At 38.8% G+C, this 23,494-nt stretch overlaps 1 protein-coding gene across 7 annotated transcripts in view; it reads left to right on the top strand.

The window, feature by feature from the left end:
• Positions 1-23,494, top strand: part of LOC139971454 (lysosomal-trafficking regulator-like) — an 85,231-nt gene that overhangs the window by 18,317 nt on the left and 43,420 nt on the right. For all 7 annotated transcript variants that reach the window (XM_071977936.1, XM_071977940.1, XM_071977937.1 and 4 more), the window contains 19 exons: positions 12-161; positions 1,665-1,809; positions 4,066-4,356; positions 5,189-5,301; positions 5,710-6,049; positions 8,108-8,234; positions 9,403-9,529; positions 9,963-10,137; positions 10,658-10,851; positions 11,810-12,061; positions 12,469-12,642; positions 13,282-13,563; positions 14,433-14,640; positions 15,679-15,930; positions 16,996-17,285; positions 17,952-18,121; positions 19,910-20,039; positions 20,816-20,997; positions 22,704-22,789. In XM_071977936.1, the coding sequence (XP_071834037.1) occupies positions 12-161; positions 1,665-1,809; positions 4,066-4,356; positions 5,189-5,301; positions 5,710-6,049; positions 8,108-8,234; positions 9,403-9,529; positions 9,963-10,137; positions 10,658-10,851; positions 11,810-12,061; positions 12,469-12,642; positions 13,282-13,563; positions 14,433-14,640; positions 15,679-15,930; positions 16,996-17,285; positions 17,952-18,121; positions 19,910-20,039; positions 20,816-20,997; positions 22,704-22,789 (3,688 nt within the window). The remainder of the gene's footprint in view (positions 1-11; positions 162-1,664; positions 1,810-4,065; positions 4,357-5,188; positions 5,302-5,709; positions 6,050-8,107; positions 8,235-9,402; positions 9,530-9,962; positions 10,138-10,657; positions 10,852-11,809; positions 12,062-12,468; positions 12,643-13,281; positions 13,564-14,432; positions 14,641-15,678; positions 15,931-16,995; positions 17,286-17,951; positions 18,122-19,909; positions 20,040-20,815; positions 20,998-22,703; positions 22,790-23,494) is intronic.

Here is a 23,494-nt window from a genome sequence, read left to right as displayed (position 1 = left end):
TGTTTCCACAGGTCTTGCAGTGCTTAAAAGATAACTTGACAAGTACCAAAGTTTGTTTAGATGAAGAAGTTTCTCAGGGATTGGTTTCTTCGTTGATGAGAATCGCTCTGGATCAACCTTGTGACGAATCCAATGTCAAGAATCATTGTGTCTTCAGACAGGTAAGCATTAGGTTTTTGCCTTGTTTGTGGTCTTGTGTTTTTATTGACTAATTTGTTGAAATCTGATTTTAACTTTTAGTCTCATCCCTACTAATCTCTTGGTTCCATAGAAAGAGAGTGTCAAGTGGGGAAACATGGTAAGCAAGATACTTCTGCTTACTAACTGCCATCCACTCTCCTCCTCCCCCTCTCCCCCTCCTCCCCTTCCTCCCCTTCCTCCCCTTCCTCCCCTTCCTCCCCTTCCTCCCCTTCCTCCCCTTCCTCCCCTTCCTCCCCTTCCTCCCCTTCCTCCCCTTCCTCCCCTTCCTCCCCTTCCTCCCCTTCCTCCCCTTCCTCCCCTTCCTCCCCTTCCTCCCCTTCCTCCCCTTCCTCCCCTTCCTCCCCTTCCTCCCCTTCCTCCCCTTCCTCCCCTTCCTCCCCTTCCTCCCCTTCCTCCCCTCCCTCCCCTCCCTCCCCTTCCTCCCCTTCCTCCCCTTCCTCCCCTTCCTCCCCTTCCTCCCCTTCCTCCCCTTCCTCCCCTTCCTCCCCTTCCTCCCCTTCCTCCCCTTCCTCCCCTTCCTCCCCTTCCTCCCCTTCCTCCCCTTCCTCCCCTTCCTCCCCTTCCTCCCCTTCCTCCCCTTCCTCCCCTTCCTCCCCTTCCTCCCCTTCCTCCCCTTCCTCCCCTTCTGCCCCTTCCCCCCCTTCCTCCCCTTCCTCCCCTTCCTCCCCTTCCTCCCCTTCCTCCCCTTCCTCCCCTTCCTCCCCTTCCTCCCCCTCTCTAATGTGTTAATGATTTCCCAGTCAGCATTCCATATGTTGCTTTATGAAGACATTTTTAATGTTGAGAATTGAAATTTAAAGGGTGTGTAACATGTATTCATATCATTTGGTGCTCATTTAAGCTTTTTCAGGGTTATTGAGAAATGGGAAGAAGGTATCTACACATTGCAGTTGACTTATCTGTGAAACTTGAACCCTAAATCAAACTCAATATAGTAACTATCTTATCTGTGTATGTAATTTAGTGTTCATTTAGTGTATCGTTCCATTAATGACAGCCAATTATAAGTAAACAAAGGAGTATTTGTTTCCGATAACATTGTTGGTCCCTGGATATATTCAACCAATTTATTACCTTACGTAAGATAGATCGGTGGGCAAGCTATCACAGAACTAGTAACTCTACCTGAAGAAAATGATGAAAGATTATATAAAGACAAATGTTACAATATTAAGGTATCATTACTGGAAGTTGAGCCTCATTCTGTGTAATAACTACTACTAAATACTTGGGTAGTCGGTACTACCCTATTCTTCATTCTCTATAATTTTTTCTTGTTCTGTTTCCTTTATTCGTTTGCCTTTCTTGTAAAGGGAGTACTTTTTTGGCTTCATCTACAGCCTTATTGTAATTGCAGTAAATGAAGTATTTTCTTATTGTACTGTTGTGGAAATGAACTCAAACTCAACCTAAAGATGTCATGCTTGAATCGTGCAATCCCTTTTTTTTCGTTCCACCTGTAGCACCAGGAGGATGATGGAAACCTCTTAGGCTCTTGGGAAGACATCTTTGAAACCAGTGATGGCCAAAGTGATGTGAGTGACCCGTGGAGTACCGAAGAAGGTTATGATGCAGACAGCGAAAGCGACGCTGAGAAAAATCAAGAAGGTATGATGGGACGTCTAGTCTGAGAATCACTTTTCTGGGATCAGATAACTAAAAAATGTTATGTAAACTTGACAAAATCGCCAAGTTTTCTGCCAGTTGCTTGTACACAGTGCAGTAGTATCTTGAGTATTTCATGAAAAAAAAACAACAATTTCAAACACCTACAAATTACCACACATAAAATGTGGATACTATATTATGCTCTACTATTTATCAAAACAAAACATTTTCTTCCCTGTAAACACTTGATCTGCATATTTGGTGTAGCTTGTTTCATAAGAATTTACTTGATTGTAGAGATTAATTTTTCCAGAGCAAATGCCTGTTTGTAGTCTTGAGTACAAAGCACTTCATCATCAGCTTGTGTGCCCAATCCTGCTTTTATTTATTGTTAGATTCCATGTGTTACTACTTTCAAGGAAATGGAAATAAGGGTACCTTTTTTTACCAAAACTGGGGGATGGGGGGGTGGGCAGGTGTCTGGGGAGATATTCCCCTGCTACGAAGAGATCTCTGGAGTTGCAGTTTTATCACTGATGCGTTTTGGTTCATTAACCATAATTAAGTGAAAATGCAGAAACTTTTGTGTCTCACAAATTGAATGTAGTGTTTTATTTGCAAAGTGCACAAGTCTGTGCCTATGGTCATGATTTGATGTAGTAATGTAAGTCAAACCTAAGTAACACAGGTGATGTTTTGATGTACTGTATATTTTAGTGGCCACAAATTGGACCACTATACATTGCTGCAAATTTAACAAAAAGTGATACTTAAAATGTTATAACAAACTTGGGTGTGCTTGAATGTTGCCAGAAATGGTCTCGTAATTTTTTTTTCGATGAAGAACCTCTGGCTACAGGTTATGGCTTTTGGTTGTCCATAGTAGTTTATTCTTTTCTGCTTGAAAATGGGAGTTAAATTAGAGATTAGTTTAATATGGTTTTGCAAACTAACCGCAAAATCTTCTTCACTGCAATTGATGTCAGAATCTGTGGCCCTTGAGAGGTATCTTAATCTTGATGTAGGTCATTTCCTGTTTGTTCTTTGTGTGTGAAGAATTCGTTTTATCCAGTAAAGTGAACACCTCCAACACTATTCCATGTTTGGATACGTAAACTGTGTGTTTGTTTTACCCTAATTTGTTTGAAAAAGATAATTCTAGTCTAGAGCCAAGTCCAGTGGTGTCGTAATAGTCAGCAGTTTCTTGTGGTACGTACAGGGTACCGTAGTGAATACAGTTGATTATACTTCCAATCAGCAAACTCTGACCTATCATTTGTATTTTACTTGTATAAAATTTCTACCCACTCAGCAAAGAAATTGGCATGGAAACAGTTAGTAGCAACAAAAACTATGTCTTCAAAAATGTTCTCTAAAATAGCCATAGTTGCTTATATCTACTACTACTACTTCAAGTATCTAAAGATGTCAACTATTCTTTTAAATAATTTAAATATTTTTCAAAATTCCCATATTTTGTCTATGGATTTCATATTTAGAAGTGAAAGAACTGTTGTCTTTTTATTGCCTATATTCATGGTGTTAACTCACCTTTTTTGTATTGATAGTGTCCAATGTTTTTGGTTTTATCTGATACTAAAATCCCATCGTCATATAGTTCATTCATTGCCATTGTTCTTATAATTTGTGAGAAACTTTCAACATATGAAGAGAGGGCACTTGTTTTGTATTTTTAATGAGGGCAGGGATACTTACTTCCTAGTACTCAACTTGTCTCCTGATTATTAAACTAATTTAACCAAATCACTGATGCTTCTATAAAGTCATTACTCATCTGTCATGTGGAAATTGCCAAAGTTCAAATGCACTTTCTGTTTCAGTGTTGTGAAAGTAAAGAGTTGCATGATGCTTCAAAATGTGTAAAGTTGCACAGGATTGAAATTGATAGTTCTATAAATGTCAGCTTACTTGTTCTTCCACACAAGCACAAAGACCACATCCCAAGAGCGTGAGAAACAGAAGAAAAGAATAAGATTTGTCATTGTACAATGAGTGAAGATCATAAGCAAGCTGCATATACCAATGTTAATCCATGAGATCAAATTCCTGTTGAGAAATAGGCACCTATCTGTGGGACTGTCTGCCTTAACATTTTGTCTGTTTTTAAGTGTATTTATAATATCCACAGCTTTGTTTCTGCATTGGATACTTTATGAGTTTCTTTTGAACTGTCTTTAGCTTATTTTATCTGTAACTAACTCATGCATATTCATGATACACTTTTTTCTACTGTAGATGCCGGATTTGCTACCGGTCGAGAAGAGGACACTCAACAGGAACTCTTGGAACATCCCGAAGTTTGTACCACCCTCCTCGAAGTCCTTGCCTCCTCCTCCTCCTCCTCTTCCGATGTGAGAGTGGAGGCAACCAAGGTGGCTTTAAGGAGGCTCTTGACCCTCTCCAAGCCTTCCTCCATCAACAAGATGTCCTCCATGAACAGATCGGAGCTGTGTCGCTGCGATCTGGTCTCTGTCATCTTGGATAATTATGCAGATGTTCTGAAGGGCATTGAGAACAGAGATGGCGGTAAGCATGTTGCTTAAGTGATGTTTTAATTAACGGTCTCATGACCACAGTGACTAGAAAGCACAGCAAAGCATATCTCAACAAAGCATATGGACTTTAATCAAACGCACATGTTTAGGTCTGCCACATATGTAAGGATTATCCCGGACGTGTCTTCTCTCTGTCTCAGTGAGCTTCAGGGTGGATCTACAAGATTTTTATAAAATGTCCAGATTTAATATGTAGTTCTGACAAAGTTGTAAAAAATACAGTAGAACAACTTCATTGACAATGATTCGGCCATGTAGCTACTCCAGTTTAAGCCGAGAAATGTAACGTTTCCATAGTAACACTCCTTCGTGTTGTAATTATATAGTATTAACAGCCTTACGTTTGATGATATTTTTAACTATTATTCTTGTACCGTTTTTATGTAGGTATGACCTTAAAAAAATTTTTTTTTCATCAAGCAGAAGGGGGAGGGGATTCCCTTAATTTAGACCCCTCCCCCAGGCCAAGACAACTTGTCCTCCTTCCAAGTTCAGATATAATATTGTAAACCTGCAAACATTTATCCTGTTCAGTCTCCAGATACCTCTCTTGATCTCCTATAAACTTAATCCAAGCCCTGTAAATAATGCCATATGGATTCGTAACTGCTACAGATGTGCAACAGCTCTTCCTCTTACCCCCTTTATTCCTTTGCTCCTTCGAATTAATGAGGTCGATGTGAATGTCGTTTCGTTGAATGTGCCTTCACCCAATTCCTTTTTGTGATTATTTATCAGAGGAGTTCAGTTTCTCTGCCCATAGTATTCGTCGTCTCTTCCTTACATACGTTTTCTCTTTCTAGGAGTCCGTTGTCTGCTCATCGAGCTTATAGCTGTCCTCGTCGAGAACACCATCACTGCCATGCAGCTAAGACGATTACTGCAACTCTGTGACACTGAAGAAGAATACATCTTGGTATATTTCTTTCAAACTATCATAACTTTTTTCTCTTGAATTTCAACTTATCTTGCTGTATGGCCAACTTGATACACAGTGTATACTAAGATGCAACTATACCTTATAAAGAGAAACAAGTAAATCTTTCAAATTTGTTACAGCCTAATACATAAATATATATGGGATTATGGTGCCTAAGCTTATAAGCAAGTACTAATGTTCACCATGTTTGCCTACAGAGTTTGATACCATGTATATTTTACTAATGTTCTACAACACCAGTGCCTTATGCAGTCTTTTGCATCTTGGGGAGGAATTTTCTTGAATCCTTATTCTTTTTTCATTTTTAAAATATATTTTATTATTTCTTTGTTACGAAATGTGTTTTCATTAAATTTTAGTGAGACTTTGTCTGTTTCTCTACAGCCTGAGTTGCTTAAGACGTTGCTGAGCATAGCGTGTGCTACTCAAGACAGACCCAATCATTGTCTATCATTCCCAGTGGTCAGCAAACCATATCCAGAGGTGCACATACAGGAGAACCATTTCAATCAGAAGACTGCACCCTCATGCAACATCTCAAAGATAGCCCCTCTGCACCTCTCCTTGGAGAATGTCTTGCAGTGGCCGCCTCTCCTGTCGAAGGGACTCTCTATGAGCATGTGGATGAAGCTGGAGGAGTCACCTAAAAAGACTTCAGTGATGAAGAGAGGAAAAAGTGGCAGCTTTGAAAAGAGATACAGCAAAGCCAAAGAAGGATCCAAAAGTAAGATGGTCAAAATGGTCGAAAAAGTGATTGATGCAGAATTGTGTGTCTAAACGTTAAGAACTTATGCTATTTAGAAGAACGCTTAAGAAATTTTGTGAAGTTAATGCTGAGGGATCAAATTTTAAGCATATGATCTTGTACTACTGCCAATTTCTTTCAAGAACGTTTAAGAATACAGCGCCTGTTCCAAAATCATCTCTTTTGAACAAAAGTTCTTTACTATGGTACCATAGGACCTATTAAAACTGACTACTGTACCTGTACCATGGATGCCCCAACTCACAGTGTACCACCTAGATTGAATATGCAGCTATTCATTTCAGACATGGTTTAAATAGCAACTTACTTTGCAGTAGCAAATAACATCCATTTCACAGTATCTCTCTTGTTAACGGCTACTTGCTAATTGCTGTAGTTTGCTTGTACTTATGTTTGATAATATATTTACTCTCCAATGTCTTATCTTGCCTTTGCAAAATGGTCTTGTTTGAGTTTGATCAGAGATTCTCGTCACTAATGGTAACCCACAATCAATGTCTGACTCTGTATGCTGTGTGTCTGCTAGTTAAATCCATCCAGGCATGTGTTAATGAGATGCATGTGTTATGATTTCACTAAAGGACAATAGTAGGATGCTGAGGGGGCTGCAGCATAATGCTTGTGTTCTGCAGTTTGACACAATAGGCACTGCTGGTCTGTCGGGATATCCTCCAGGGATGTGCCCAGGATTTCCTGACTGCCGGGTATACTGATTGCCGTCCTGGGGGAGGGTCTAAGGGGGAGGAGGTGTCCCCCTCCCCTTTGAGAAAGTTTTTGAATTTTGAAGGTGCTCAGATGCCAAATGCTGGCACTTGCGTAGCTTTTTAAGCACATACACTAGTTTTGCTAACAATTTACATTTTTAAATTTTTTGTGTGAAATATATTGTTAGGAATGTTGAGATTTTAGATGAAAATAGTGCTGGGCGGGATTCACGATTTTTAAGACAGTGCTGGGCGGTAATTTTTAGTGCTGAGCGGGGCGGCCCAGTGCAGCCCAGCGTGGGCACATCCCTGATCCTCCGTTGTTTGATTTATTGATTCAGCCTCGCTGCCAGGGACTTTGCAGCTGCTGCTGCAGATTTTCATTTTGACACAGTGCCCAAGACTCGTAAGCCCTACAATCAATACCTAGTAACTGGCTAATCCTATCCAACATTTTGGCAGGTTTGATGTTCAGTCGTTAATGTTGTTTCTCTTTCTTTTCAATCATGAGTGTTTCCTTTTGTCATATGAACAAAAGCTGGCATCAGATAACACCATGATAAGAGGGTTTAAACTTTCAAGGTCACAGGTTCGTTGATCACGAAAGTGAAAATGGCTGTCCACATTTATCAAATCTCAGTCAATCTCTTTCCTTGGATATCCTTATCCAGTTCAACATTAGTATATTTTGTCTTGCTGACAAATGCAAATGATTGAGAATTTATAAACAAATTTGGAAGGTGAAAGAACAGGTTGACTAGACTGGAACTTCCTCACAAAGAGATAGCAGTATTACCCAAACAAAAACAAAAACAAGGGCTGGATAGCTTAGTAGGTGGACCACAGAACTTGTAATACTGAGGTCATTGGTTTGCATCCCATTCTAGCCTAACCTGCAAACCAACAATGAAACTTTAGCCTAACCTGCAAACCAACAATGAAACTTTAGCCTAACCTGCAAACCAACAATGAAACTTTAGCCTAACCTGCAAACCAACAATGAAACTTTAGCCTAACCTGCAAACCAACAATGAAACTTTCATCTCACTGCCATTAAAATTCGGTCAAGTTTCATCATGTAAGCATAACTGAACCCGTTTGGATGTTAACAATTTTTGTTAACCTGTGATTGAATTCATTTTCAATCAGTAATTGCCTAATATAAGTATCCTCAGGTGGACTGCTTTTACTGTCCTCTTCCTGTCTTCCGCACACTGCAGCTGAATTTAGGTGACCATTATTTTCCACCAATTGCACCAATTACTTGGGCTAAGTAACGTCTTATTGATTCTATCTCCGCAAAATATTGCAGGACGTTCGGATTCTAGGTCAACAGATCAGATTAAGTGCAAAGATCAAGTCCATGTATTCTCTGTTGGAACAAGTCACCATTGTTTGGAGGTCTGGGCAGGATTTAGACCATCATGTCTAATCTTAAGGTAAGTAAGTAATGAGGTGTATAAAGGTCACAGATTGGCTTTGTGTTTACATGATAAACAGCTCTAGATAAAAAAGCCTTTATTTTACGGCTATGATAAGCGAATTCTTAATCATGCTCCTGCTGAGTGCTTTGGTTGACCACAGAATGGAAAATTGATATTTATTCCTGTCTGATTAGAAATGGCTAAAATTTTTACAGAAAAGAGGATAAAAGGAAGACGAATTCTGTCGGGAGGTTCATGGATAGCACTAGCACAGTTTTATTATGTACATATAAATGTGTTAAGCTGTTGTTGTTGTTCAAAGGTCCTTTATATAAGGTGACCAGGCATCATTGATTTCTGGGGACGGTACATGGAAGCCTGGGGATTGTTTGAGAGTGTCCTTGCAAATGTCTCCATATTGAGATTCTGTCCTGGGAATTTGCATGAAAATGTAAAAACAATTGAAAAAAGGAAAGATGTGTTTGTAAAGAGGGTCATGAATAGCACTAGAACAGTTTTTCTATGTACATATAAAGTGTGTTAAGCTGTTATTGTTGTTCAAAGGTCCTTTCTATAAGGTGACCAGGTGTCTCTGATTTCTGGGACAGTACATTGAAACCCGAGGACTGATAAGAGTGTCCCTGGAAATGTCCCCATCTTGATATCCTGTCCTGGGAATATCCATGAAAATGTAAAAAAAAAATCCATTTCACCCGCTTGGCCTCCCATTTGTAGAAATAGCTTGATAGTAAGCTGTGATTGCTTAGAACTACAAACATATAGACAACCTAAATCATTCAACTGTGTCATAGCCTGTGATTCACACAGTTAACGCTTTTTACACTTATATCAATATTAGATGAAATGTCAGTGCCTGGCATGATAACTGCCACACAATTTTCTTTCATTTTTTCTTTTTCACAACTTCATTGTAAATCAAACAATGCAAATATTGTTTTGATTTTTTGGGCACATTGTATAAATCATCCAAGCAACATTTAGTTTCAAGATTAACGTTGACAGCATAGTAAAATTTTGAGCTTGTTCTGTGTATCGTACACATCATCAGTAGAAGAGAAAATACCTTTTTGCCACAAATTCAACATCTTTAAGTAAGGAATTTTCCTGCAATGTTTAGGGTGTTCTCTATCTATTATTATGCCTATCTTGTATGTACTCATAGACTGTCATCAAACAGCAAAGTTCTCACAGAGGTGCAATGTACTGGAATAATACCTTTGGGTGAATGGTGTCATCTGGCTCTGACGTATCAAGAGGAATCTTCGCAAAACAACAAGATTCTTGGAAAGGTAACCCCTTCAAAAATACCTTATTCTGTCCTTCTTTCCACCATTTCAAGTGTCTCCTTCAAAGGACAGCAACCCCTGCATCCTCCATTCCTTGTACCCATCGTCACTCATCAAAATATCGTGAATATTCAGTGGATGCTTAATTTCTTATCAGATTGTTTATCAAAAGGCATGTAAGTAGTTTATCTGTGAGCTATGAATATTTATAGGAAGCTGGTGGTACATTATGGCTATCTTCTAATGTTGCCAAGGGTTAAATGTCTGTCACCCTTGCCAAGAATAGTCAATGTTTTGTAAACATCTTTTGTCTTGCTTTATACTTGATTTTCTGCCTGTTTCATGATAATTGGCTTTAAGGTGAAATGGTTCTCGGGAAGAAATTATTTTACACCGTGCGTCATGTCAGCCATTTGTACATTTGATCATCCAACAGATTACATTAGTTACGAATGGACAGTTACCCAAACCGGTCACCTTGGAAACCTCACTGAGGTCCTTGCCAAAGACAACATCACATGGTTGGTTGTTTATAGGTCAGAGTTCAGAATGTGACACATTCCAAGAGGGCTTTGGAAATGTACAAATTGGGAATATGATGTTGTTTAATGGTAAGTTTTAAAGTGTGTCATTACTGAAGTTGAACATTCTTCTTAATACTATCCTCTCCACCACATCATTAAGTGGATGGTGGGACTAATCATGAGTTTTTTAGGGGTTGTTTTTTTTTTGGAAGGGGAAAGTTCCAAACAAGGTTTTGCAACTCTTGATTGTATGTATGATGAAAAATACTTATATTTCTCTGCACTTTTAGTCATCTACTTTATATGAAAACCACCAACTGTTTCTGTATTTGGATGTGGATGGGCAGGGGGAGGGGGAGGGGTTATGAGATGTTAGACTAAACTGACAGAGGTTCCTTCAATAGCTTTCCATTAACTGTATACTATGGCATCGTTAGGTTGTGATGAACTCAATAAAAAATGTGTCTTTCACGACAACTGTTGAAAGGCAATGATTTTTATTAGTTGATAATATGTTAGCAGCTAAAGAACAAATATAATAAAGTTCTTTTTTTTTGCTGAGGAGTCACCAATATGAAATTTTGCTTCTGTCTTTAAACTTGAACAGATTTCACTACCCTGAATAATGAGTTGGCTCTTCATCTATATTCAAACGGACCAAATTACTTCGGTCTCTCTACCTGTGAAGGATCACAGCCCAGATCCCTCTATAGCAGACATCTCAAGGCCGATCACATAAATTCAGATCTACACTGGGAGTTTCTGAATGGAAAACGAGGAGTTGATTACAAACAGTTCAAGGTAAGGCTATTAAAACACATTCAGTCTATTCCATCTAGCTGAAATTTAGTGAAAGAGTAGAGCCAAAAAATGGTGGATAATGTGAATTGAATTTGATACTTATAGACTGCTACACCTGGTGTGTTGTAGTTTTGAATTATTATCAGCCGTTATCATTTTCAAAGGTGTACATAATCATCGTTATCATTTATTGAGAGTTTCTGAGTGTTTCTCTTGTAATCACATAGCAGGACAAAAATTGAGGGGTTTTGTTTGTCTGGTCGTCTCTTCGACATCCAAGTCTTACTTTTTGGTTGTCCAAACAGCAAGTTTGGTTGTCAGAAAACAATGAAGCACAAGTAACGATAAGCAGTATGTACAATTTATCATTTAACCTGTTTGCGGGTATTTAATTACAATGCAATGTGAATTTGATGTCAACAAGTTGTCGTTCCCCCCGGACAACCTCCACTGCTGATTTCGGTTGTCTGATCAGATTATTCGGTCCTCAGGGACAACCGGACTACCATGAAACACTTGCCCCGACATTATTATATCCCAGTACAATCGTTCCTAAAGGAAGTCAATCATTTTGAAAGAAACACTGATTATGATTGGCTAAAGTGGGCTTCAAACCAATGGTATGCAAACTATTTGGCGCCCCTCTTAAGTGGATCGAAAAAGCAATATTCCAAATGTACAATTTTCTGAGCTGGCCAACCAAGTTCTTTATCTTTTGAAACATCAAGTAGGGAGTCCAAACTAGCTCTTGTGCGTCCTGTGGTATCGATTTTTGAGGAGTGGTGGTCTGGAAGGCTTAGTCCTCATGGAAGATCATTGGTCCTGGGCATGAAAGTTTTGCAGAACACTGCCATAAGGACTACGAGTCCTGTTGACTAGCCAATGATTATTTTGCTCATTTTTAAATTAAGTTGAAAACTTGCTACTCATTTCTCTGGTTCTGATTCTTTTAACCTAGGAATCATTAATCTTGGGATACTCACCCAACGTGCATCACCACTGTAATATCTTTAAGAAAACTCACCAGCAGGGAAATACTTTGAGCAGGGTCTTACCAGGGAAATCATCTCCCAGGGAAGGAACAAGTCAGTCCCCAGATGTCATCCAAGCCTTTGTCTCTTGCCACATTCCTTTGTCATCTTCTCATCATCTCGTAAAAGCCATCCACGATATTGGCGGCATTAGTACCTTTCTCTTTTTTCTCGCAAAGGTGAGAATCTCCTTAAACAAATACACTGTACTTTTAAAGTGGTCTGTTCGGTTGTAATGTTACCATTTTGCTAGGTAGTAAAATTAATGCATGGGTAAACCAAGTGATAGTGTCATAATGGAGCACTTGAAATTTGAGTTAGTTTTGTCCATTTCTTGTAGTGTTCTTTGGCTGGAGTCACTGTAATTTCTCTACCAAGAAGGAGGGGGGAGGAGGGGGATGGTATGGGGGAGGGAAAAAGTAAGATTTCTATTAAATATTTTCAGATATATAATTTTTGGAAAAACTAACATTTGATTAAGGACTGTTGTTAGGGTTTTTGACTAGTTAGATGAATTATGTAAATTGTTCATCAAGATGTTAAATAATTTTACTATTTGCAATTGTTCTCTTTTCTCCTTGTTCAGTTGGTGGAATGCACACCCAGCCCCGGACACCAAGCTGATGCGGTCAAACTTCTTATGGTTTTACAAAACTCAAGTTATTCTCTTGCCTCTGAATTCAGAACTATGTCAGGACCTTCAATGTTAGCAAAAGTTTTGATCTCATCAAAATTTAAAGTTGGACCAGAACTTTTGAAGGTGTGACATGCAAAAGTTTTTTTTTTCTTATTCATTTTTGTTGTTGTTTCTTAGTGACGTTATATTACAGCTGAAATGTGAAAGCAAGCAATAATGTATGATTCAATTCAATTCTCTCATTTATCAGAGAGAAATCATTTATTAGTTTATAAAATGCACAAATTATGACTTGACAGAACTGTGCAGCATCTCTCATGAAGATATTTGAATTGCAAAATCAGGATCAAAAATACAGGCATGAGCTTTTTCCGCAAATTCGCGGAATATCCGTGATTTTTTTTCTACCTCCGAGATTTACACCTCTTAATAACCGTGAATTTCTAACAACAGCGTTCTATATTTTGATTCATCGTTCGCATGTTTTTCATTACCTATGGATAGCCAACCTGCAGGGGGACACAAACTTATCCTCACACACTGTAGCATACGCAAACTGGAGCCTATACCGCAATTTTTGCAAAGTTCCGTGATTGTTTTTTTACCCCAGACTCATCCTTGTAAAAATCACAAACCGGGTTTAGTGACTCTCAATATACTTTGCAATTTTGCAGGAGATTTTTTTTTCAACGTGAAAGTTGTAATCCAGCAAATATATATTATGTTATTTATATATATATATAATTTTTGATCTGGTCGTAGGTTCTCTTTGATAGTTGTTGCAGCCCAGCTGTCATTTACTACTGTACACTAACTGATTCTTACAAAGTACATCGAGAGACTGACTGCATTCTGCAAGATGAAGAAATTTTCACCCAGCTGATCCTCAACTGGAGGATCTGGAATCAAGGAGATCCATCCTTATTCTGTCTCCTCCTAGACGCCATACAGATGCTGATCAAACGCAACCACCCTCATCGTCACTTCAACTTTGAGAAGCTGCAGAGTGTCGGCCTTGTTCAGAAGCTGCTAGTCATGTGCAAGGTTCGTCGGATGCAATCAAACTTGTCCAAAAGGTTCTTGGCATGAAAAAATATTTCTTCAGAAATTGCAAAATAATTCAAATAATGTGAATTTTCTTTTATGTAAGCCCTTTTTTGTTGTTGGTCTATTAAACTCTATTCGATCAAATCCAAAGTAATTCACTTTCTTGATATTTCTTTTCCTGAGTTTGAGGCTGCTATCGTCAGCTACAGTGTTGTCTTGTCTCTCATATCTTTGGTTAAGATTGTGCCTTGTGCAACTTCATACCATGCACAAGTCTACATGCAAGCATTCAGTGACATTATGCGATCTGTGTTGTGGTTGTACCTAAATCAAACGTTATGCCTGGCTACAGTACAGACATTCTTTATGGTGAATGGATCACAAAAACTGCAATAAAACTTGCTGAAAAAGGAAAGTTTTTCTCTTTTTTGTTCTTGGCCTGAAAAAATATTTCTAATATATATATTATATATGATATATTAATGATGTGAATTTTCTTTTATGTAAGCCCTTTTTTTGTGTCTATTAAACTCTATTCGATCAAATCCAAAGTAATTCACCTTCTTGATATCTCTTCCCAGATTTTGAGGCTGCTATCATAAGCTACAGTGTTGTCTTGTCACTCATATCTGTGTTGTGGTTGTACCTAAATCAAATGTTATGCCTGGCTGCAGTACAGACATTCTTTATGGTGAATGGATCACAAAAAAAAATGGTGAAAAATTGTGATCTGTTGCTGCTAATATTTTGCAAAACATTAGAATAATAGGTATTTTGTGATTCATTAAGACTCTGAATCTGTTGTTTATCTCTCTTCCTACCAATTAAATTAACAAAAATATATGACTGTTTTTTTTTTTTCATAGGAGAGGCATGATGATGACCTTCCTGCAGTTCCTCCTTCCTCTCTAGAAGGGCTTGTCAGACTGATCAGGACCATGTTAGGGCTTCCTACAGATCCAGCAGATCCTCACCTCATGGCTGAGATTTCTGATTTCTTGCTCTCCACACATCCAGCTGTTAACACCTTTGTTTGCCATGCTCCTTCCAGCTTCTACTTCAACCAGCATAAATGTAAGTCATGCAGCTCTATATGTGCTAAATGGGTGTGGTCACCATGGTTACCATAGGGTGGTCACCATGGTTACCATAGTGTTCACACTCATACTTTTTTCACCCTTTTGGATGTTGTCACTGTGTGGTTCCTAATAGGATGTTTCTCCCTATTGTTACCATTTGTTTAACCAACAGTTTCTGTGGCCACCATTGTTTTGGTTTATGATGTGTTTTGTCAGCCAGCAGTATCTGTCTGATGCCTTTAAATACCTGGGTGGGGTGACCATGGTTTCACCAGCAGTATCTGTCTGATGCCTTTAAATACCTGGGTGGGGTGACCATGGTGTCACCAGCAGTATCTGTCTGATGCCTTTTAATACCTGGGTGGGGTGACCATGGTGTCGCCAGCAGTATCTGTCTGATGCCTTTTAATACCTGGGTGGGGTGACCATGGTGTCGCCAGCAGTATCTGTCTGATGCCTTTTAATACCTGGGTGGGGTGACCATGGTGTCACCAGCAGTATCTGTCTGATGCCTTTTAATACCTTGGTGGGGTGACCATGGTGTCGCCAGCAGTATCTGTCTGATGCCTTTTAATACCTGGGTGGGGTGACCATGGTTTCACCAGCAGTATCTGTCTGATGCCTTTTAATACCTGGGTGGGGTGACCATGGTGTCGCCAGCAGTATCTGTCTGATGCCTTTTAATACCTGGGTGGGGTGACCTTGGTGTCGCCAGCAGTATCTGTCTGATGCCTTTTAATACCTGGGTGGGGTGACCATGGTGTCGCCAGCAGTATCTGTCTGATGCCTTTTAATACCTGGGTGGGGTGACCATGGTGTCGCCAGCAGTATCTGTCTGATGCCTTTTAATACCTGGGTGGGGTGACCATGGTGTCACCAGCAGTATCTGTCTGATGCCTTTTAATACCTGGGTGGGGTGACCTTGATATTGCCACCAGTATCTGTCTGATGCCTTTAAATACCTGGTTGGGATGACCTTGGTGTCACCAGCAGTATCTGTCTGATGCCTTTTCGTATGTTTACTTTACATCAGTCTCGTCGACAGTGGTACAGACATCTCGGAGCAGAACGAGAACCCAAAGTGTGGAATTGTCTGATGCCAAAGATGAGGACATCAAAGGAGAGGATGCCAGTGAACATCATCCTTCCAATGGTCAAGACAGCCCTACCTTAGACAACAAGGATGCTGATAGCTCCATTTCCATAGCAAACACTGCAAATCAAACTGTAGACTCCATAGCAACTATTGAGGATCCATCAGGCATCAGTAGTCAGTCTGGACATGGTAATGATAGCCCTTGCCTACAGCCTTGTTTGAAGCAAAAAAATGAAAGAATAGAAGTTTATAGCTCTAGCATGAAGTACTTCAAGTCTCAATATGTGTTTGCCAAATTTTAACTTTGACTTTTCCAGCTTCCTGCCCTAAAAGCTCAGTGAAAATAACACCGTTCTATGCAATTTTCGTATTAATAACCTTTATTTTTATTGAGTTATCTGTCGTGAAATATTTTGAGCCGAATAAAATTTGCCAGATTTGTTAACGAGTCCGTAGATTCTACAAACTTCATTCAAAATTTGCAAGCCTTGCCCAACAGATCATGGGCCAATCAGATCTCTCTGTTTTGTTTACGACCGTTAGGCCTGTGTGCTAGCCTGTGTTAGGTCCATTCTCTTGAATATCATATATCTACATTACTACATTTTCTATATTTTTTGAAATTTTATGTTCAGCTGTAGACTACTATTAAGTGATTTTGTGGTGGTTGGTTTACATTCAACTTCATATATAGTCGGAAAAAGTAGTAAGAAAGCCTGCCAAGGTAAAGGTACATAGGTTTGAGAGCCTGGAAGCTGTGGTACTTGTATGATCTTTAACACCAACAACTGCGTCAGAGAAAACAAACATTTACCTTTGATAAAGCTAAAATGCTGACTCAAGTTTTAGACGAGATTGTCAGTCTCGGTCAATAGGCTTTGGAAAACAGTAAGTTTCATGTGAAACTGTTCCCAGTCTTGTTTCTTTCCTTAGCCTGTTTGCTTTTCATGTATCGTTCATACTCATGGAATCTAACAACAGCTGTAAGGAACCATAGATATTCTTAACCATTTTCCTGTACGAGTAAAATATGTCTGGTTGGACTTGGCTATGATCATATTGTCATCATAGTGTGACAGATACCGTTAAATTTCAAACCATTTTTGCTTGAAATTAAAGAAGAAGAAAACTTGCATTTTCAAGTTAGTGACTGGAAATTGCCTGCCTATCTGGCAAACACGTTGAAAATTACACATTTGAATATTTACATTTGCTTTGATTAAACATAATTACGTCATCTATCCACTTCTGCAGATTCACAGCCTCGCGAAGGAGGTGATTTTGTCATCCTCAGCATGGCCGACGTACCCACTCCTAGTTCTCTCAACAACCAAGATTTATCAAGTTTCAGCAGTTTGGGCGCCAGCGAGAAGAATCCCTCTTTGAACAAATTCAGTTCTTCTTTGCTGGATCTGTTGAGCGATGCCATAATGTCACAGAGCGAAGCTAATCTCGAAAAAATCCTGGGCATTGTTATTAAACTGGATACTCTGATTGTGTTAGCTCATCATAACTCAAGCCAAATAAGAACCAGCGTTGTTAAGGTGCGAGAGTAATATACAACAGGACTTTGAATCGAGCATCCAATTATAGTTGGATAGGGGAGGGAGGTGGGGGGGAGGAGAGATGTTTTCTCAAATGTTATCCATATTTGAGAGTCTTTACATCATTATTATTTCATCTTTGGAATGTTTACGTGTTGTAACATTTCTATTTTGCTACTGGAAGTGTGTCTGTTTCTTGGGTGTTTTTTGTTTGTGGAGGGGGGGGGGGTTGTGGGCTCACTCTCAGACAGTGGGGGTGTCCTTTCAGACATTTATAGTTTGTAGTTTGCCAGATTCAGTATTATCTGTTCAGGATTTATTTAATAGTTGGTTTGGTTTGATCAGTTAACAGACTGTTTGAGTATGTTTTAAAACTTTAGCAGTGATTGTGACAAATTTACCACTTTTCTTCACTTTTTGAATCCTCTGTGCAACTTATAAAACATAACTTACATTTTCTCATTTCCCAATGCTCTGTTATTGCCTTTCTGGAATTTGTTAATACTCTTTGGCTATTTATTGGTTGTGGCATCACTCCTGTATTTTTCTCTTTTTCGCTTCTGTATTTAAGTGATAATATCGTTTCAATACACACAAATTTGATTCCGTGTAACCTATGCATTCTGGGAAATGTGTCAGTCTCGTTGCTTTCTACTTTTCATTCAGCTCATTCATGTGTACTTCCACGTTGCCACTGAGGACCACGTCGAGTCCTACTTAAAGTCCAGAGTCTTTCATTTATTAGCCAATCAGCTTCACCAATATCCAGCAAGCAGAGAACAAGTGGAGGCATGTCTGCTGGTGTTATTCAGTAGGCCAGTAGGACTGGATGACCGGTAAGGCTCAAAGGATAGCTGTGGTGGAGAGTCTTCTTCCAAAACAGCTATTAAGAAACCATTTTAATCCAATGTGCTGATATCAAAGTTACCAGTTTTCTTCACACACAGTACTGAAGACTTGAGCAAGTCTAAATATGACATCATCAAACCACACATGCTTGATTTTTTAGTGACTGTCTTTGTTTATTACAATGACAATTTTCTGAAATGTAGATGGAGTTTTCCAGATTTCCATTACAGGAGGTAAGTATTATAAAAAGAAAAGAAAGAAAACCATTGGATAGTGAAGCAGATTTGGCTTGATGATGTCATCTTTGGACTTGCTTAAGTCTTCAGCTTTGTGTGTGAAGGAACATAATAAAAGTGATATGCACCCTTTCTGCTTGGAAATGTATGAATACATAGAATTACCAGCCGCTTGCATCTCGTTGAGGACAAACATTAAAGAATTCATGAGATTACCAGCTGATTGCACCAGTTTGCTTATGAAAATGTGGGACTGTGAGAAATTACCAGCTCATTGCACCAGTTTGTGTAGGAAAATGTATGACTATGAAATTACCAACTGATTGCACCAGTTTGTATAGGAAAATGTATGACTGTATGAAATTAACAGCTGATTGCACCAGTTTGCTTATGAAAATGTGGGACTGAATGAAGTTACCAGCTGATTGCTCCAGTTTGCATATGAAGATGTATGAAATTACCAGCTAATTGCACCAGTTTGTATAGGAAAATGAATGACTACAAAATCACAAGCTGATTGCACCAGTTTGCATATGAAAATGTATAACTGCATGAAATTAACAACTGATTACACCACTTTGCATATGAAGATGTATGAAATTACCAGCTAATTGCACCAGTTTGTATAGGAAAATGAATGACTGTATGAAATCACAAGCTGATTGCACTAGTTTGCATATGAAAATGTATAACTGCATGAAATTAACAACTGATTACACCACTTTGCATATGAAGATGTATGAAATTACCAGCTAATTGCACCAGTTTGTATAGAAAAATGAATGACTGTATGAAATCACGAGCTGATTGCCCTAGTTTGCATATGAAAATGTATAACTGCATGAAATTAACAACTGATAACACCACTTTGCACATGAAGATGTATGAAATTACCAACTGATTGCACCAGTTTGCATAGAAAAATGAATGACTGTATTAAATCACGAGCTGATTGCCCTAGTTTGCATATGAAAATGTATAACTGCATGAAATTAACAGCTGATTGCACCAGTTTGCATATGAAGATGTATGAATTTGTATGAAATTAACAGCTGGTTGCACCAGTTTGTATAGCAAAATGTAGGACTGAATGAAATTAACAGCTGATTGCACCATTTTGCATATAAAGATGTATGAATGTATGAAATTACCAGCGGCTTGCATCTCTTTGAGGACAAATATTAATGAATACATCAAATTAACAACTGGTTGCACCAGTTTGTGAATGAAAATGCATGAATGTATGAAACTAGCCCTGGTTGTACCACATTGAGTAAGTAAAAAAATATGAATGTATTGAAAGTTTGTATCATACAGATGTGAAAAACATAGCTAATTTAAAAAATGTCAAACTATGTAAAAACCATCTTTTTAGTAGTAAAATTGAGTACTGGTTAACTTGTTGCTTAACTAGACTCTTGCCAGGATTTGATTATATACATGAAACTCTTTTACCTCTTCATCAGTCAGTCGGCCCCTTTCCCTTTTCTTGTTTTGACATGAGAATTATTTATGAAATGATACTGTTTTTTATTTTAGACTTGATTTTAATGACATGAGAGCTCCAGATGAGTTCAGCCAGATGTCCACCATTCTCTTATTATCAGTACTGGAAAGATGTCTCCACGACCCTGTCCTTTGTACCAAGACGCTCTGTATAACCCTGCATGTCAGTTGACTTGATCACATCTCACGGTTTGAATATCTTTATAGTTTTAATGACCTGTCAAATATGCTATATCTTTTTCATCATGTATGTCTTACATTTGTCAAAAATTTGAGAAAATACTCCTTTTGCAAATTTTGCCTTTGGAGTCTTACACAGAGTAACAAGAACTGAAGTATTCATTGTTTTTTGTCATTGGTGTATAGAGTATCTTCTTCTTTGGTATGTTCAGTGCCACATATGACCGGCAAAAGCATGCCACAGGAAGCTATGAGAGCCTGTCAGTGCCCCCTTTGGTTAAATGTGAGCTTCCTTAAATTCTGATTGTTTCCCTTTCCCCCCCACCCCCCCCAATTGATTATCCAATGTAGTTAATGTCTACTCCCAAGCAGCCTTCGTTCACCATATCTACTAAACACACAGTGACTTCTGACTGGATGATTTCGCCTGCCTCAGTAATTTTGAACTTAATGACTGCTGGGGATACATTAGCATCCATAGAGGAAGGGGAGGGTAGGGGGTGGAAGTGGTCAGAGGAATAGAAGGGGCAGTCGTAAGTGGTGATTTCTTTGATGGCAGCCAGCTGTGAAGGGTACAATTGTTCAACCACACTGATATCTTCTTTGTCTTCCTGATCTGACATCAAAAAGATGATGCAGTTACCCTCTCCAGTGTTCAAAACGAAGAGTGCAGGCCTCTACCCCCCCCCCCCCCCCCACGCCTACTAAATGAAGTCTTCGCCCAGATATTTGATGGTTTGTTTCCTTGTCATCCAACAGCTTTTTGAAGGTGTACCAGTGCTCATTCCTGTTCTTTTGGAGAATGGGTTCATCGAGGCTGTAGTCAATGTCCTGGCTGCTACCAGCGCACTCTGCTCAGACTCAGCCTGTCCCGAAGAACTCGACCTTCTCGTGGAGAATATCCAACACGTCCTGGCGAGTATCGCAAACAAAGTATTCTAGTGAGCACTTAGAAATTTTTGGAAAAGTTCTTTATTCAAATTTAAGATTTTTTTTTCTTTTTCTTATTTGTTTTGCTTTTTAGCCTCACTCTAAATTGCTGAAGAGATTTCCAATATTTTTTTTGTATTTTCCCCCACTGGACATATATAAATCCATGTCCCATAATCTTTTAATCCAGCTTTGCGTTGGTCCAACATGAAGAGGGTATCTATGTCTTTGTATCATTTGGGAAGAAAAGAAAGGAAATCACAATATGAGCTGAGCCAGCAGCTTTATTCAGTGAACAGCCTGATTGTTTTAATTGACCAAGTGTTTATATACGGCAGGGTTACTGGTAGTACCCCACCAATATTACACCAACGGCTGTAAACGACTAAGACAGGAATCCAGTTGCCACGGTTTCGGTGGATCATAATATTGTTTAGAAGTCAAAAACTTGAAGCAGGAAACATAGTACAATGACCGGTTTTTAAACCTTGCGTAGCGTATTTTCCTTCATATTCAGCTGAGACGCAACCGTACTATTTTTTTTTTCCCCATTGCATAAGCTAAATATTGTCTCTTTGAAGTTTTCAAACTTTACAAATAACTCTTGTTAAAGAAGGAATAGTTATTGCCACTTGTCATTTATCAGTCTTCTCACAATCACTGTACTTGAAAGCGGTGCATCATTGGAGGGAATTTTCGGGACCTGACAATGTAACCACGTACGTTGAAGAGAAAAAATATTCCACACTGTTAGTTGAAAACACCATCTCAATAACTCCAGTCATAGTTGATCGAATGCACCCTATTTTAGCCGGCTGAAGTGGTTGTCATAGAAGATGTTATTATAATCTTCTAGTCCTCTATCCGTGGAACCTGATACATTTGGAATGTTGCTTAGCTGTCAAAGTTCTCTGTACTTTTTTTTTCACCAAAATGCAATTTTGTTTTTGGGTAAAAGTATTATTTTTTTCTCCTGTGATGAATGATTGAAATATTATAAAGAAAAAGAAAGACATTTTAAGTTCAATTTCCCTGATGACATCATGCACACTGCTGTGGCCAGGTGACTTTACTAAATATCAGCAATTTATCAACCATACCAAAATTTGTATCTCTACAATACAAAGTGTTATGAGAATGTGGCTTCATTTTTTTTTTATTTGTTGAAAATGCAGAAAACTTTCTGAAATAAAGTATTTAAAAGGTGTGAAGACTCGCGCAAAAAGAAACGTCTAATGCCGGTAATCTGACCTAGTTTTGAATGAGGTGTAACAGAAGTGTTAGACACCACCATGATCCCGAAAAATACACACACAGCTTGCTACCGTGGTAATTAGACACTAGTGTACAGTCAGTACATACAGCTGCAGTCAGTGCCTATAGCACAGTGAACAAACGATACAGCGATGGACATCTCAGGTCCAGCTAAAGATAACAAGGTATCACGTTTCATTACTGTCTGTATTTTGTAGCGACACGAACAAAATGTCACTTGCATGCAACGGAAAGTTAACTTTTTCAGATGGCTGCACGTGGTTTGGGGCGAGCCTTCAATGCCTTTAATGCAATCAACTTCAGCCACCAGAAGATCCCTGCAAGTAATTTATATGTCATACTACTGTTTACAATGCCTAGTATTTGTGGGATCTTCTTTCTTTCCTACTTTTGTTGTCATTACTGCATCTAGTGTTTCATTTTTTATATTCAATTCTTCTAGTTTCAACAAACCTGACCTCTATCAACATTTTGAAGATATGATGATGCTTTTAGGAGGTCTGGAGGAGAGATTCAGGATAAAGTATGGTAAGAGATAATTGTCTGTTCACTCTGTCTCTGTGTGTGTGTTGTTGTTGTTTGTTGTTGGTTGGTTGGTTTTTTTTATTGGTGCTCATAACAAAGAAGAATACTATATATTAGTATTTCTCTCAGACCTCCATTTGCTCAACAGCATATGGAAAGATGAGAAGCAAATATTGCATGGGTATGAGGGGATGGGAATGAGATGGAACAGATTAGGTGGTTGAGGAAAATTATTTCAGTTTGGGAGGAATGGGTTTGCGGATTCGGAAAGGGTTGTTATGTGAGGGAGCATCTTCCAAAATGAACAAGATTCCATTTCCATGCACGAGTAATTCTAACTTTCCCCGTTTTTGGGGAGAGAGGTTAGGCAAGGAGGGGTGCTTCTCAACCCCCTTGGATATGATCCATTTGAAGCTCCGAGGGTAAACTAATATTCGTGTTTCTTTTGGCTCTAAGCAAAGATTCTCACCCTTTGAACCAAATCGTGACATTTTGAAAAATGCCAGAAAATGATCTATTGTCTTTGAAGTAGTTGTGAAATTAATTTTAGTGGTCCTTATTACAATTTCTCTGATGTGACTGCAACATAACCATGGTATGGGTAACCTTTAACTTCAGAAAGTTACTCTCTGTAGTTTAGTTAAGAATAGGTTGTATATCATTAATATGAAAAACCGTTGGACTATTCTTTGTTTAGAAGTTTAACTA

This window comes from Apostichopus japonicus, chromosome 8, assembly GCF_037975245.1.
Source record: "Apostichopus japonicus isolate 1M-3 chromosome 8, ASM3797524v1, whole genome shotgun sequence".
Lineage (NCBI taxonomy): Eukaryota > Metazoa > Echinodermata > Holothuroidea > Aspidochirotida > Stichopodidae > Apostichopus > Apostichopus japonicus.
The sequence above is the reverse complement of the archived record's forward strand: the minus strand, read 5'-3'. Positions and strand labels throughout refer to the sequence as shown.